General features: G+C 44.4%; 1 protein-coding gene across 1 annotated transcript; it reads left to right on the top strand.

The window, feature by feature from the left end:
- The first annotated feature begins 7,568 nt into the window (after positions 1 to 7,568).
- On the top strand, positions 7,569 to 14,132 carry LOC125536718 (probable V-type proton ATPase subunit H). Its single transcript, XM_048699957.1, has 12 exons — positions 7,569 to 7,727; positions 7,917 to 7,986; positions 8,892 to 9,017; positions 9,601 to 9,703; positions 9,786 to 9,858; positions 10,568 to 10,633; positions 10,711 to 10,828; positions 10,936 to 11,097; positions 11,415 to 11,540; positions 11,635 to 11,760; positions 12,706 to 12,885; positions 13,582 to 14,132. The coding sequence occupies exons 2-12, from the start codon at positions 7,957 to 7,959 to the stop codon at positions 13,828 to 13,830; spliced, it is 1,359 nt and encodes a 452-aa protein (XP_048555914.1). The 5' UTR covers positions 7,569 to 7,727; positions 7,917 to 7,956; the 3' UTR covers positions 13,831 to 14,132.
- Positions 14,133 to 14,723: the final 591 nt, after the last annotated feature.

Raw genomic sequence — 14,723 nt, 5'->3', positions numbered from 1 at the left:
AAGCTATGGCGGACAATACCGACAGAGAGAGAGAACAGACCATGCTCGATATCATACGCGGGCCAGATGATGATCAGAATGAAGAAGATTTTGACGGCTCCGAATTTCTAAACAACACCGGAGAGGGGATATGATATTCGATCGCGACGACCGAGAAGATGAAGTCATGAACTACGACGAAGAACATGTTGATCCTGAAACAACAAACACCGGCGAGGTATATATATTTATATAAGCAGGAATCTGGTGATCATCGCATGTTTTAAATGAGTTGAAGATATATTAACGAATCGATCTTTCTTCTTTCAGCCATCTGGATCGAGCAAATCTTCAGGCAAAAGGACGAAACGAGGCCCGAACAAAAAGTTGAAGGAGGGCGTAAAGTACAATATCGAGGCAATCAGACCTAATGGCGAACCATTAGCGCCTAAGAAGATTGCGGACAAGTTCGTTCGTCAGTGCGGAGTTATTGTGAAGGACCAACTCCCGATCTCCCTTCAAGAATGGAGAAAGCCAGCAAATCCACGTCCAGATGTTACTTTTGTCGACGAGAAGCAAAAAAATCTGCTTTGGGATACTCTCATGGAACATTTCACCTTACCAGATAATTTCACAGAAGCAGACGTGCCGAAAGTCAAGGACGCTGCTTTTAGGAAGATGGCGGTTGCATTCAAGAACCACAAGAGAATGACGTGGGAGAAGTACGTCAAGGGAGGAAGGAAGACTCCAGTATTCGAGGGGATACTAGAGAATCAAAGTGCTCATTGGGACGATTTCGTGAAATTCAAGGATTCAGAATTAGCAAAGGAACGGTCGAGAATAAACAAGAAGAATGCCGAAAAAAAAGGATAAGTTCCATAAGCTGGGGCCAGGTGGCTACGCGGTGGCAATGCCTAAGTGGGATAAGTCTGAGAAAGAGATGGAGGATGCAGGTGTCACTCCAGTTAGTAAGAGCTGGCCCCCCAGGTGCAGGACTTGGTTCTATGCGCATGGGGGGGAGTTGGACCCGAAGACAGGCAATGTTTCGACGAAGGCATGTCTGAACGGAGCCGACGATGCGCTACTTGTTGCAATAGAAGAGGCTCGATCGGGGGTGTTCCAGCCCAATAGAGAGAACGACGAGCTTACGCGTGCCCTGGGAAATCCTGAACACCCGGGAAGAACACGAGGCAAGGGCGCTATTCCATGGTATGAGGGGTTTTCGGACTGGAACGCCGACTACAGAACCCGTGCGAGAAAGAAGATTGCGGAGGAGAAGAAGAGGAAGATGGAGGAGGAGCAAAGGAAGCTCGACTATGAACGCCTTCAAGGCCTAGAAGCAAGTCAAGCGGAATTGGCAGCTAAATTCCAGCGGCAGCAGGAGCAGATCGACTCACTTAGCCAGCAAAGGGGGTCTCAGCAGCTGCAGCAGCTAGCGGATGATCCAGCATTGGATACCACCGCCCCATCCATGCCGAGAAGCAGCGTGGGTTCCGCCCCGGGCGACGCAGTAGTGCTGGATAGATACCCCGTGGATGACATCACGGAGAACACTAACTGCGAGCTACACTTCAAAATGAAGAACATATCCATGAAGGTGGCAGACGCCGTTGCTTTTTCAAATTCCCCCGAGGCAACCTTCCATTGCAACCCGATTCCAGCAGGCTATGCTCGTGTCTTGGTTGATGAGGTGGTGGACCAATATTCGGGGCTAGAGCTTGACATTCCTGGAGGTGATGAGGAGCACACACTCGGAGATGCCAAACATCGTATCATCCTATGGAGAAAGGATTGCATCATTTTTCGAAGGCCACCGACACCGCGTCACCCGACTCCTCGTCGAAGTCCGCCACCGAGTCAGCAGACTCCCGCTCCTCCAAGTCCACCAACACGTGAGGCCACTCCTTCTCCTCCAAGTCCGGCAAAGTGTCAAGCCACTCCTCCTCCAAGTCCGACACAGCGTCAGACATCCACTCCTCCTCCAAGTCCGGCACAACCTCAGGCCACTCCTCCTCCAAGTCCGGCACAGCTTCAGGCGACTCCTCCTCGTCCAACTCAGCCCCGTCAGCCGTCTCCGCCGCCTCAGCAATCGTAGAAGAGACACCCCGCAGCTATGGTGCGTAGCGGTACCAGTCGAGGTCATAGTACAGGAAGTACAGGCGGAGGCAAGCGATATAAATATGGTCCAAACCTCACTACTCCTCTTCCTGTGAGGGCTTACGACAGGACCGAGGAGCAAACCAATGCCATAGTGCGGGCAGAAGTCGACGCCCATTTTGGACCGAAACCGCCACCGCCGCCAAGGGAGAAAGTGCCTGTGGAAGTAGTTGACCACTTCATTCGTATGGCTCAACCACCAGCTCCTAAGGCTGTTGACACAGACTATGAGCGCCACATCAGGAAGTTACATCGACAACGTCTACAGAAGGAGGCGAGCTCGAGCTCGAGCAAACAACAAGCAGCTGTCGAAAAATGCGGAAAAACCGTTGCCCAGCTGGGAGAACAGGCGGCGCAATTGACCCCCCCGCTTGTTGTGCCGACAACACGTGACAGTACGCGCGCCCAATATTATTGTGGCCAAACAGTTTACGTTCCCGAGGTAGGCGATGTGGTAATAACCCAGGAGCATATAATGCAGGCTGAAGAACTCAAGATCACTGTTGGACAACTCCTCGAGATCGAGGACATGCCTGTGATTACAGAGGAGGAAATAAAACGGAAATATGTCCGGGGTCAACCTTTGGTCAAGCCAGAAGATGTCAAGAAGCTCCCAACGAGAATGTATGAATTGCATCAATGGTACATGGACATTACCAAGAGATCCGATCGAGAGTCCCTCATGGTGTATGTCAAGAAGGATCATTACTACCATGAGAAAGCTGTGGCCGTTGAGTATTCTGAACTGTTTCAGTTATACAATCAAGACGCACTCGACAAATCTATCATCAGTTGCTATTGTCTGTAAGTGATTTCTTTCTGTAATTTAAGTCTCAAGCTAGCTGTAGTGATCCTTTTGATCAATCATTACCTGTAATTATCCTCACTATATTCTTTTCTGTGGTATTATGCAGGATGAAGATGTATGAAATGAGAAAAGGTGGACGCTATGGCATTGGGTTCATTGACCCAAACACCGTTAATCAATACACATGGAAAATGAGCAAGTATTATGAAAAGCAGGTAGAGGACAGCATGCTAGAGTTCTTGAAGCGCCTCAAATACAATGAAGATATACTACTTCCTTACAACTTCGAGTGAGTCACACTTTCTTGTACTATAAATTCTCTGTTTTTGCCTACTAGCTAGCTACATGTTTTTGCTTACATATGCCCGCTTAATTAAGACATGCAAATGTGTGTGCATGTAGATTTCACTGGATCTTGTGTATCATTAAAGTTGACGCCGGAATAGTTGAAATACTGGACTCGCTACTCAAAGCAAATAGTGACTACAACATCTTGTATGGGATAGTCAACAGGTAATTTCAATCATTATTAACTATATATCTCGGTCTATTTAGTTCGTCATTTCATGATATGAACTATTTAATAACCCTTTTATTCATTTTCTTTGTCGGCGGGCAGGGCTTGGGCAAGGTTCATCAGCGTCACGGAAGGCGAATGGAAACCACAGCTGAAATGGTTTCGATCCAAGGTAAGTAATTAAGTAGTACTAGCTAGCTAGCTGCCATCTCTTTAATTATCATGCTTGATTAATTATTATCTGATCAAATTAAATTCCATTCTCGTAATAAAGGCCCTGAAGCAGGCGCAGGGGACTAATCTGTGTGCATACTGCGTTTGCGAGAATATTCGCATGATGGCGTCCGAAAGGAGCAGATCTCAAAGACAGGAATGGGTACGCTTGTCAGAACACTATTCACAATTTTTACACCATTATCGATATCTAGTCACACAACTAATACACATGCATATTGATCTCCTTCTTAACAGTTCAAAGAGGTGCGGGACAAGCTCCTAGAAACGGAGCGCATAGAAGCACTTCAAGAGGAAATAGCGGGATTTTTGCTCGACCAGGTCATAAATCCGAAGGGAGAATACTATTACCCGCTACCGCCCCCATCGAACATGTCATGAACCACTTCCAATTGTCATCGTGCTTCGAAGGCACCAATTAGGCTAATGCCACTGGCTCCGAAGGCAACATGCATATGTAGGAGAAATTGTATATAGCTATACATGTGTGTATGTGTAAATTAATATGGTGGTTTGTGAGACATTGATGATATATATATATGATTGGTTATACTAGAAATTCTATTTATATATATATATATGCATAACGTGTACAATGTGTAGTACCATAAAATACCAGCAAACGAAAAAGAATTAAAATGGAAAACACAAAATTAAATGAAAAAGAAATCATAAAACCAAAAATCCCCCAAACATTTTAGTACCGGTTGGTGTTACCAACCGGTACTAAAGGGCTCCCGGCCCCCGGAGCTGGCTCGTGCCACGTGGTTGCCGTTTAGCACCGGTTCGTGCTGAACCGGTACTAAAGGGGGGGCCTTTAGTGCCGAAATGTTAGTGCCGGTTCCGAAACCGGCACTAAAGGGCCTTACGAACCGGTGCTATTGCCCTGTTCTGCACTAGTGACAAATTATGTTGTGAGATGCAAGCTTTATTGTCATTCAATATTCTTGATTATCTATATATTTTAGATATTGTCACTTTGATATCTTGATGAAACTTCTAGCCTCGCCAAAAAAGTAGTACTTCTATTTGTTGAACAACTTCAAATTAGGATCTGTTCTATTGGGGCGGCGCAACTTTGCTTCGGCCGGCAGGGAGAAGAAGGGGAGGCGTGGCGCGGCTTTGCTTCGCCGACGGTGAAGAAGAAAGGGGCGGCTTTAAGGGGTCAGCTTTAAGAGGAAAAATTATTTAAGGGCGCCCGCAAAGATCTCTAGCAATATCATAAAAAATATTAGCATCTCTAGCAGACCCCTTAAAGCCACGACCCTTAAACCACGGATAAGGGCCGATAGAAAACACGATTTAAAGGCTGAAATTGGATGCGCCCGAATAGAGCCCGCAAACCTAAGCGATAAAAGAGAATATCCCCCAGTTTTCGGCCCTCAAACCGTAAAACCAAAAATGCAATTGACCGCGATTTTGACAATAAAACACGACATGGCCGCCTTGGACGACAACGTTGCCATACCACTTGCGGGGTGGCGCGATGGAGCCTTTGATAGAGGCAAAGGTGTCCCATCTTTTGATGAGATGGTGGGTATCATTTTGGAGGAAGTCGACTTTGACGATCCGACTACAAACGTGTGAGGACGTCGCGCCTTAGCAATCGCTAAACCAACTCTGAGAGGTTATTGACCACGCCGGAGCACGATCAACCTGACCACGAAGGACTGTTTCCTGCAGGCAAACAAAGAACAAGCAAGAAACTAAGATTGCAATCTGGATATTTCAAATATAAGAGGAAAGCTTTATTAATGAAGGTGGGGTTCTGTGACGCCTTTGTCTGGTCGTTGAACACAAATGAAGTACGCGAAGTTGCAACTATGGCGAACTTTAATCTAAACAAAACCCAAAGTCTAAACGACGCCCTAAGGGCTGTATATATGGAGGAAGAGGGGGGATTTCATGGCCCTTGGAGGAGGGGTCCGAAACCAACCCTAACTCTTGTTTCCCCACACATACAGACTCTAAAAACAACCTATACTTAAGTATTTCAAAAATACATGGGCCTGGCCCAAAAATAAGGTGACGTAGCACCTAGAATAGCCTCTAGACGAAATTTATGAAGTGTCATCTTGTATATTTCGTCCAAGTCTTCATGCACTCCTTATGGTGGCTTCAAAGTCCTGAAATCATCACTTGTAACTCCGTTCTTGATCTCCTTGCGCATGCCATCATCTCCATGCTTGGTCTTGCTCCAGTGTTTATCCCTCTTATTCATGCCAGGCCCTTCATTTGTAAGCAAAAAAAATGTATCCAATTTAGGCATCATCATATTCTCATGAACATTAGAATCATTACCAAGAAACGAAAGTACCTGATAATTTAATTGGCGTGCGCGAGCTCTAATAATTGGTCCAGTATGTATAGCAGTAGGGGCTGTGGGTGTAACAATGGTATTGATGTCATCATCAGCCTTGAACGACGCCGGGCGCCACGTGGCCGAGGACGAGATCTGCCGGACGGGTTGGCGTGTGGATGACACCCACGATGATGGGCGACGACTGGGAGGCTTCCATGGCGGCGATACGAAGCCAGGGAAGGTGCTCCGGAGTGGGCAGGGGGAGGTCACTGGCGGCGGAGGGAAGGGGAAGCGAGAACTGCCGCGCGGAAATGTCCCTCCCGCCAAATCTCACCGCCGATAGGGGTCAAGCTCCGGTCGGCCTCCTACCCCGTGTATCTAAAGGTTGAGGGCGAAGATTTGCCGTGCCCCACAATTTTTTACAGGTCGCGGGCCGATACAGTTTCTGATCAGGTCACTTTTTTTGCCCAAAACCGTAAACGAGCGGTTATTTGGCGGGTCGGCACGTTTTAAGGGGTCTGCTAGAGATGCTCTACTAGCATATCCAATAAAAGATGCAATTTTGGAAATGTAAAAATTTACATCTCCAAAAACTACTTTTTGCATCTCCAAAAAAGGGCCAGCTCCAATAGATGATGCAAAATGGAGATGTAAAAGTGCAAATCCAATAGATGAGGCAAAATGGAGATGTAAAAACTAGTGGGCGACGGCTGAATCGGGGTGGTGGCAGTGGGAACAGTAGCGGCGCAACGTGATTCGGTGCGGCGACGAAGAAGCGTCGAAGGGGCGGCGGTGGTGGCGACTCGGTGCGGCGGCGTCGCAAATCAGGGTTGCGAAGCAACGACGATTTGAGGCGGAGAGAGGAGGAGGAACGACATAGGGGTGGCGACGAACGTGAAGGAGGGCCTCTTTGTCCGAAGGAGGAAGCCACGGCTGCCGGCGACAGCCAATTGCCCGCCGCAGCCGCGTTTGGCTTCGAAATTTTGGGCGGCCGAAGTTGGTTCGCCGCCGGGTTGCGCCCCCGCGCCATCTATCGCTTCACACCTCCATCGCGTTGCTTGGCAGCCCGTTGCTTCTTCGCAGGTAGCTCTGGCGCAAACGGCGACCGATTGAGGTGGGGTAAATCCAGGGCGACGACATGGAGGCGGAGGCCAAATTGGGGACTGTGCTTGCGCCGACGGCAACTGCCGCGAGGTGCGTCGGACTAGCTGCGCGGCGGGGTCATCGGCGTCGACCATGTCGGCGGTCGCGCGAAAGCAAAATGAAGGCAGTTAGGCGGTTGGCGCGCGACCATCGTTTTTACATCTCCAAATGAAGATGCAAATTTGCACTCCGAGGTGTTATAGCTCGAAGATGTAATTTTTTTACATCTACATCATCTATTGGAGAGGGGGTTTTGACCTTGAAGATGCAAAAGTTATTTATTTTTGCATTTACATCGTCTGATGCTCTAAGCCTTCGGAGCAGCTGATATTTTGCCAAAGTTAACTATACCACCGTTGAGCGCTTGAAGATGCGCGCCAAGGGATGCATGTGAAGCCGACCACGACACCTCCTCCACGTGGCCAAGTATGCAACGTGGGTCCCACCTCGTTAAGGACTCGGCCACTCGTCTCCCTCCCTAATCTTCTCTCCCTCCCTCGTGTCTCTCTCAGATCTCTTCCCCCCCATCGTCCCCAACCTACCTCCTCCCCGTCCTGATCCCTCCTCCGCTCGCCCATCGGCGCCAGGTGAGCCAGAAATCCGCGATCCCGCGCTAGGTTATTTTGCCCGTCCGCCCGAATCGCCTGCCCTCGCCGGTTGATCCGCGCGGGGCCTGGTGTCTTCGTAGCTGCGGTGGTTCCGTCGCTTCGATCGGATCCTGTGCCGCGGGGGCGATTCCGATCTGATCCGTGACTCGGATGATTCTGATTCTGCAGGCGTGGGCGCTCTCAGGTGGGTGGAGCTTGACCAGCCGGGATGGATCGCGCCGAGCTCACCACCGAGCAGGTCAGTTGATGCATTGGGATATGCCTCCCCTGATTTAGTTTTGCCGGTCCCGAGTGTGCATTGAAACTTGCGCTGCTAGCTTTGGGCTGTCGAGATTTTAAGATGTGCTGGTGGCGCACATTACCTGGGTGCGACGTCTCAAGGAAATAGGACTATTTTTTTATTTGTTTGTGATTCAACAGTGCAAAGGGCTGCCGAATTCGAGCGAGAATAGATGCTTTTGTAATGTTGTTTGGAAGTGAGCAGATGTTTCATGGGCCTTCTTCATTTTTGGAATTGAGTGGAGCAAGCGGTTGGAGAATTTGAATAAAACTAGACTATGTCGTTTGCTACTCCGAAGTAGTTAAAAGGTAGATTCTGTCGTATTGGGACTCCAAAGTAGTGCAGATTTTCATCTGCATGCAAGATTTTGTGTTGCAACTTTGGTTGGCATTTGTGTGGTCATTTCATTGTGCTACTCTAGGATGCAGTCAATTGACCTGGTACTGTCCAGAATTCAGTTATCTCCGTGGGTTTCTTGTTAGTTAGACATGCCCTGTTTCTGTGTGATAATTTAAGGTATAACCATTTATTGTTCTGTCAAAAGCATGAACAACTGATTGTATGAGGGGCAATTTACGGGCAGACCCATAATACCTGCCGCTGCTCCTTGTTAACTAGGATTGGTTTTTCATGAACTATTTGCAAGCGTTAGTGCTCTTTCAGTTGGATCACGTCTGTTAAGTGTATGTGAGGATGGTACCTGAATGCATGATGATGTCACCCTCTGTAAGTGTAGGTATCTAGAAATAGGAGGGCAGTGCGCAAATAGAATGCATGCATGATTTGCTTCTGTCTGAACTTGACAACATCAAGGGGAGATTTTTAAGCTGCGTTATTTATCTGATTCTTGTTTGTATTTCAAGGTTCTCAAGCGGGACATTCCATGGGAGACATATATGTCAACTAAGCTGATCACTTCGACATGCCTTCAGCTTTTAAGGCGTTATGATCACAAACCAGAAAGTCAGAGAGGTCCGTTGCTTGATGAGGTTAGTAGTAGCATTATCATCTTAAATTATTTTTTCCTGTGGGTAAATAGCTTAGGAAAACACAATTGCATAACTGTATTTTGTTTGCCATCTTAGGGCCCCTTTGAGTCGCAGTATTTCTAAAATGCCAGAATAGGAAAAATGTAGGATTGGAATGTCATGCCATCTTGAGTACTACAGGATTTGATAGTTATTTGATTGTGTATAGGAAAAACAATTGGATTCTTTCCAAGAGGTTGGAATGGATGCAAATTTTCTTATGAAACCTGGTACAAATGAATCATATCATATGGAAAAATTTCTATGGTTTAAAATTCTATGAATTAGACAACCTATATAGGAAAATTTCCTCATTGTAGGATTTAGTCTGCTAAGTGCGGTAGGTTCACTTTTAAACAGACTTGTATTTTTTTCTCCTTCAAGAGAATCCCGAGCCATAACTGTCTACAAATACATCCTATTTGTCTTTGCAGTTTGCACTGATCCTTGCCAACTTTTCACTTCTATTTGACTAAATCCATATAATTTGATTTTTTAATTAATTTTCTAATAAAGTTTTTCGGGAAATTTCTATGTTTTATAGGATGGGCCATCGTATGTTCGTGTTTTTTTGAATATTTTGCGAAGCATCTCCAAGGAAGAGACTGTGGAATATGTGCTTGCCCTCATTGATGAGATGCTTGCAGGTCCTCAACGACTCATCTACTAGAATAAACCTTTTGTGTTAGTATTATAGACATAGTGTTAAACCATTGCCTTTATTTTCAGCGAATCCTAAACGAGCAGCACTGTTCTACGACAACTCTCTCTCTGATGAAGACATTTACGATCCTTTCCTAAGGCAAGTATTAATTGATTTGATACTTTTTTAGTCCGTGTGCCTTTTTGTCATCTTAAAATCCGCACATCTCATTCACTGCGCAAATAGATCAACATAGGCTGCAATAGGTTGATTGTGCATGAATTCCTGTTCAAAAGCCATTTGGTGGATGGCCAACCCATGGGGACAGAACACCTTTTACCTCTCATGGTCTGCGAGTGGAATAGTGTTATAAAACCCGATTTTTCCTTCCACATCCTACCAATGTCAACCAGTTTTGGAATGAATTGGTCTTAGGATGGTTATAATCCACTCTACTAGGTTGCTTTCCACTCAGGTTGATAAGGGTATTCTGTAAACCAAAGGGGTCTTTAGTTCTCACTGTCATTATCAACATTTGATGTATATACTGGGAGGCTGCAAATATATTTTCTTGGATATTTCATGGATGCCATCCAAAATGGTGTGACTTAATAATTGGTCTTTAAACCAAACTGTTTTCCCCTTCGAGACTTCATAGCTCTTAATTTCTTATTATTCAGTATCCCACCATCCAATCCCTTCAACTAAACTTTGATAATGAGCCAGCCCATGGGCCAGCCACTCTACCTTGCACCATCTCAACTGGGATGAGCTGAGCACATACTACCTTTTGTTGCCAGTTTTTTTCCTTTTTATTAGTCCATTCTCTGGCTGTCATATTTAGCTCACAAAAAATACTGTTTTCCAGGTTGCTCTTGAAAGGTAACTGGTTCGTACAGGAGAAGAGCTGTAAGATATTAACTCACTTAATAAGGTACATTCTCTTTAATTTCAAATGATTGTATTGTGGTTCTCCTTGTTCTGGACAATCTAACTTCACTATGATTGTAGTGCGAGACCTAAGCTTCAGAACGGCATGGTTCCAAATGGAGAGGCTTCAAATTCAAAGAGCAAGCTTACATCAATTCATGATGTGTTAAAGGGCTTGGTTGATTGGCTCTGTTCTCAGGTCAAAACTTGTGAAATGGCCTTTTAGTTTATTATTGCTTTGTATCTAATTGTGCTATGAAGCTAGTGTTCAGGAGCTCTAAACTTTGAGAATGGTGTTCTTTGCAGCTCAGGAGCCCCACCCATCCAAACTGTTCTATTCCTACTGCTACCCATTGTCTTGCCACTTTGCTGAAGGAGACATATGTTCGAACCTTATTTGTTCAGGCAGATGGTGTAAAACTGCTCATTCCTTTAATATCTCCAGCCTCAACACAACAGTCAATTCAGGTATTGCCGAGTCCCTTAATTATATAGAAGGTTAAAATATGCAAATTGTTCTATTTAAAGAACATAATTTCAACTTTCTGTACTCAAATTGCTTATGCGGTTCCCTTTAGATTTATTGGATGCATGCATGTCACTGTTCCACATTTTAACATCAATTGACTAATTTAATTAACGGGGCAATCATCATTAGGATGAGATGATCATTTATCAATTTACTCTAAGCAGCTCAGTTTTATGTAGTTATAACTTTTTCATCTTCTCTAAATTGTGAACTAATTTGCTAATCTACTCTTCGCCCCTTGTTGCATCTTATGCAGCTCCTCTATGAAACTTGCCTTTGTATCTGGCTTTTATCCTTCTATGATGCAGCCGTTGATTATTTGTCCACTACAAGGGTTATGCCAAGACTTTTAGATGTTGTCAAAGGCTCTACTAAAGAGAAGGTGAGCCTTGAACTTTTCATGTTCTAATATGCTATAAAATTTCTTTCATATCAGAAATACTAACATAATGTTATTTTATTTTCTGTTTTTTAAGGTTGTCAGAGTTGTTGTGATGTCCTTCCGCAATTTGTTGGCAAAGGGTGCATTTGCTGCCCAAATGATTGATCTTGGGTTGCCGCATATAGTACAGAATTTGAAAGCTCAAGCATGGAGTGATGAGGTGAGGATATTAAAAACCTTTACATTTTCAAGCATTTACTAGAAGATTGAAAGGCTGAAACCTTGTTTAAAGCATTTTTTTTTCTGTTGCTGGTATATAAGTTCGTAAGAATGAATGATCTGAGATAGATTCCCTTCTAGAAGTCCAGTGAAGTAAAATGATCTCCTTTTGGTTTCCTTCATGTTTTCAGGAACAGACTTGTATTTATTACTGTTTACTTGAAATAAACACTGTCATTCTAGAAGAAGAGCACTATATTTAGTTTATTTATTTTTTTCAGTTAAAATTTCTGTGTTCTTGTCCAAACTCCTCATGACAACTATGTTAATTTGATGTATTCATTTGCCCTTTAGCTCACATTGACAAGCATACACATGAATATCCGGTGGAAACCAAGTTAAGGTGGGAACCGGTGAAAACCACGTGGAACCTATGTTTTGAAGTTTCGAAGAAGTCTGAAAAATATATAGTATGTCAAAGAGATGGTTTTCTGTAGACACGTAAAATTCCAAGTTCAAACACATCCATTTACGGCGCATGAAAATAATAATTCAGCAATGAATAGCGCCAACCAGTGATTCATTGCTGGATTTGTTTTTTTCATACCTTGTAACGAATTTGTGTCTGAACTTGGAATTTCACATGCTAATAGAACATCACCCTTAACATACTATATTGTTTTGAGAATTTTTGAAAACTTTCAAACATGGTTTCTACTGAATATTCTCTCTGCCTGTACTATACAGGCATACCCTAGTACTCCCTCCGTCCCATATTAGTTGTCGCTCAAACGGACGTATAGTATTATATGGTGCGATGTACCATGATTGTAGGATCAGAGTTTTGTTGTATCTGCAAAAATGCTGTGGAATTCTTTAGTTGTGTATTCAGTTGAGTCTGTGTTATTACCTCTTTGAACTGACATTATCCTACCTGTGCAACCAGGATTTGTTAGATGCACTGAATCAACTGGAAGTGGGTCTCAAAGAGAACCTTAAGAGGTTGAGCTCATTTGATAAGTACAAACAGCAAGTGCTTCTTGGCCATCTTGATTGGTCTCCAATGCACAAAGACCCAAATTTCTGGCGAGAAAATATCACCAACTTTGAGGAAAATGATTTCCAGGTATGTCATGTCCTTTTTTGAATGAAAATATAAAGAAGAATATCTCGTGGAACCACATGCAAAACTGCCCCCCCCCCTCCCCCCTGATTGCATTTCAGGAGCTGTTTGCTTGTATAATCCTTTTTTGTGCCCGGAAAATGTTCGTATAATCCAAAGTGGCCTATTTTAAATTTGGTCCGGTTCTCCTACACTGAGGCTAATTTTGCAGTTGCTCAACTGTGCAGTGCTGAATTTATCTGTTGTGGAAAATAGTCTCAAAAGCAGCAAACAGTTGGTTAGCCAAATGAAAAAGGAGGCCCGCTGAAAAACCTGGAACATATCATAATCCACCTTAATGCCGCGGCCTGAGTCTCTTGGACTGCTTTTATCAGTTCCAGTGCAGCATGTTAAGATACTAGTGCGTGAAACACTCTAGGTCGTGTCTTCACACCTGGTTGCACCCATCTTGTTCTAGTATCCTATTAAATTTATGTTAGGCAAAATACCGTAGAACGATTGTTCAACGGTTCCAGGGTCAAAAAACTTTTTGTTGGGCATGCATATTGCATACACAGTTTTGTTAATGACATCCAATATGACTATTTTCGATGTTTGAGTTGGTGCCGATCAGGCGATCAAGATTTGCCTAATATATTATTCAAAGTGAAATGTTATTTTTCTGTACCTTTTTGTGGAGTGACACCTTCAATGTTGCAGATCCTACGTGTCCTTATGACAGTCATTGACACATCAACCGACACCACTGCTCTTGCGGTTGCCTGCTATGACCTCTCACAGTTCCTTCAGTACCACCCTTCTGGCCGCTTAGTGGTGGCAGACCTCAAGGCGAAGGACCGAGTCATGAAACTCATGAACCACGACAATGCCGAAGTTAGGAAGAACTCCCTGCTCTGTGTGCAGAGGCTCTTCCTCGGCGCCAAGTATGCTAGCTTCCTGCAGGTGTAAGACCAAGAAGTTTTGTATTTATATGAAGTGTTAGATCCACCGAACCCCATGCCATTTTTTCAGAATGGCGAAACAGCGATTGAGAATGTAAGACCTCTGAAATTTCTTGTCCAGTATATCTTGCTGTTATTTGATTTAATTAATGGACTGATGTATAATAAATAATCTCAGCTATGGCTTGCTCGATGTAATAAAATGTCCATGGGCAGTATTTCTCTCCTCTGAATAGTGCTGTCCGAGGAAAGAAAGTAAACACGATTTATGTAAATGTATACATTTTTTATGGGGACTGATTCGCAGCTTGTCTTCGGGCTTTCTTCTGATTTCCCTGTTGTTATCCTTCATGAGAAGTGATTTCGTGATCATGCAATGCAAGAACGAGACCTACTCCAATTTTCAGCATAGAGGATTTGCCACTTCTTACTCTGACTCTCACTTACATTTCTTATACATCAACAAATTATCCTAACAGCATCTTCAATAGCAGGCCTGAATTTTGGCTAGAGGAGACAGGAAGATTTGGGTAGACAGATTTCTCCTCTCTTACGACGAGTCCTTCCAAAGGACTCAGACCTGATGAAAGGCTCAGCTGACTCATCGAGTCATCGTAAATCGTCCAAATAGTGCCGTGCGTGTAGGCATGTTCTGTACAACATGCCTAAAACTGGGTACCCATCTTTTTAAAAAGCAATGAAACATGGAGATCACACATAGTTCATTGCACAACTAAGCACTATGATCAGTTGCAAATATAAACATACATAAATTAAACACTACTACCGTCATATTAAACATCCTTGCCACTGCATCGAGACTAAGCGTGTTCGGACTCTCTACACTCCTCAACTCTGCTCCCATAGCCGGCGGAGTGGTGCCGAACGCTCGAACTCCCC

Source organism: Triticum urartu, chromosome 2 (assembly GCF_003073215.2).
Source record: "Triticum urartu cultivar G1812 chromosome 2, Tu2.1, whole genome shotgun sequence".
Lineage (NCBI taxonomy): Eukaryota > Viridiplantae > Streptophyta > Magnoliopsida > Poales > Poaceae > Triticum > Triticum urartu.
This window is presented reverse-complemented; position numbering and strand designations above follow the sequence as displayed.

Excerpts from the sequence above, each read along its gene's own strand:
- LOC125536718 (XM_048699957.1), top strand. The coding sequence starts at position 7,957 with ATGGATCGCGCCGAGCTCACCACCGAGCAG. Across the intron at positions 9,704-9,785 it reads CATTGATGAGATGCTTGCAG|CGAATCCTAAACGAGCAGCA; the intron begins GTCCTCAACGAC and ends CTTTATTTTCAG. Across the intron at positions 11,541-11,634 it reads AAGGCTCTACTAAAGAGAAG|GTTGTCAGAGTTGTTGTGAT; the intron begins GTGAGCCTTGAA and ends CTGTTTTTTAAG.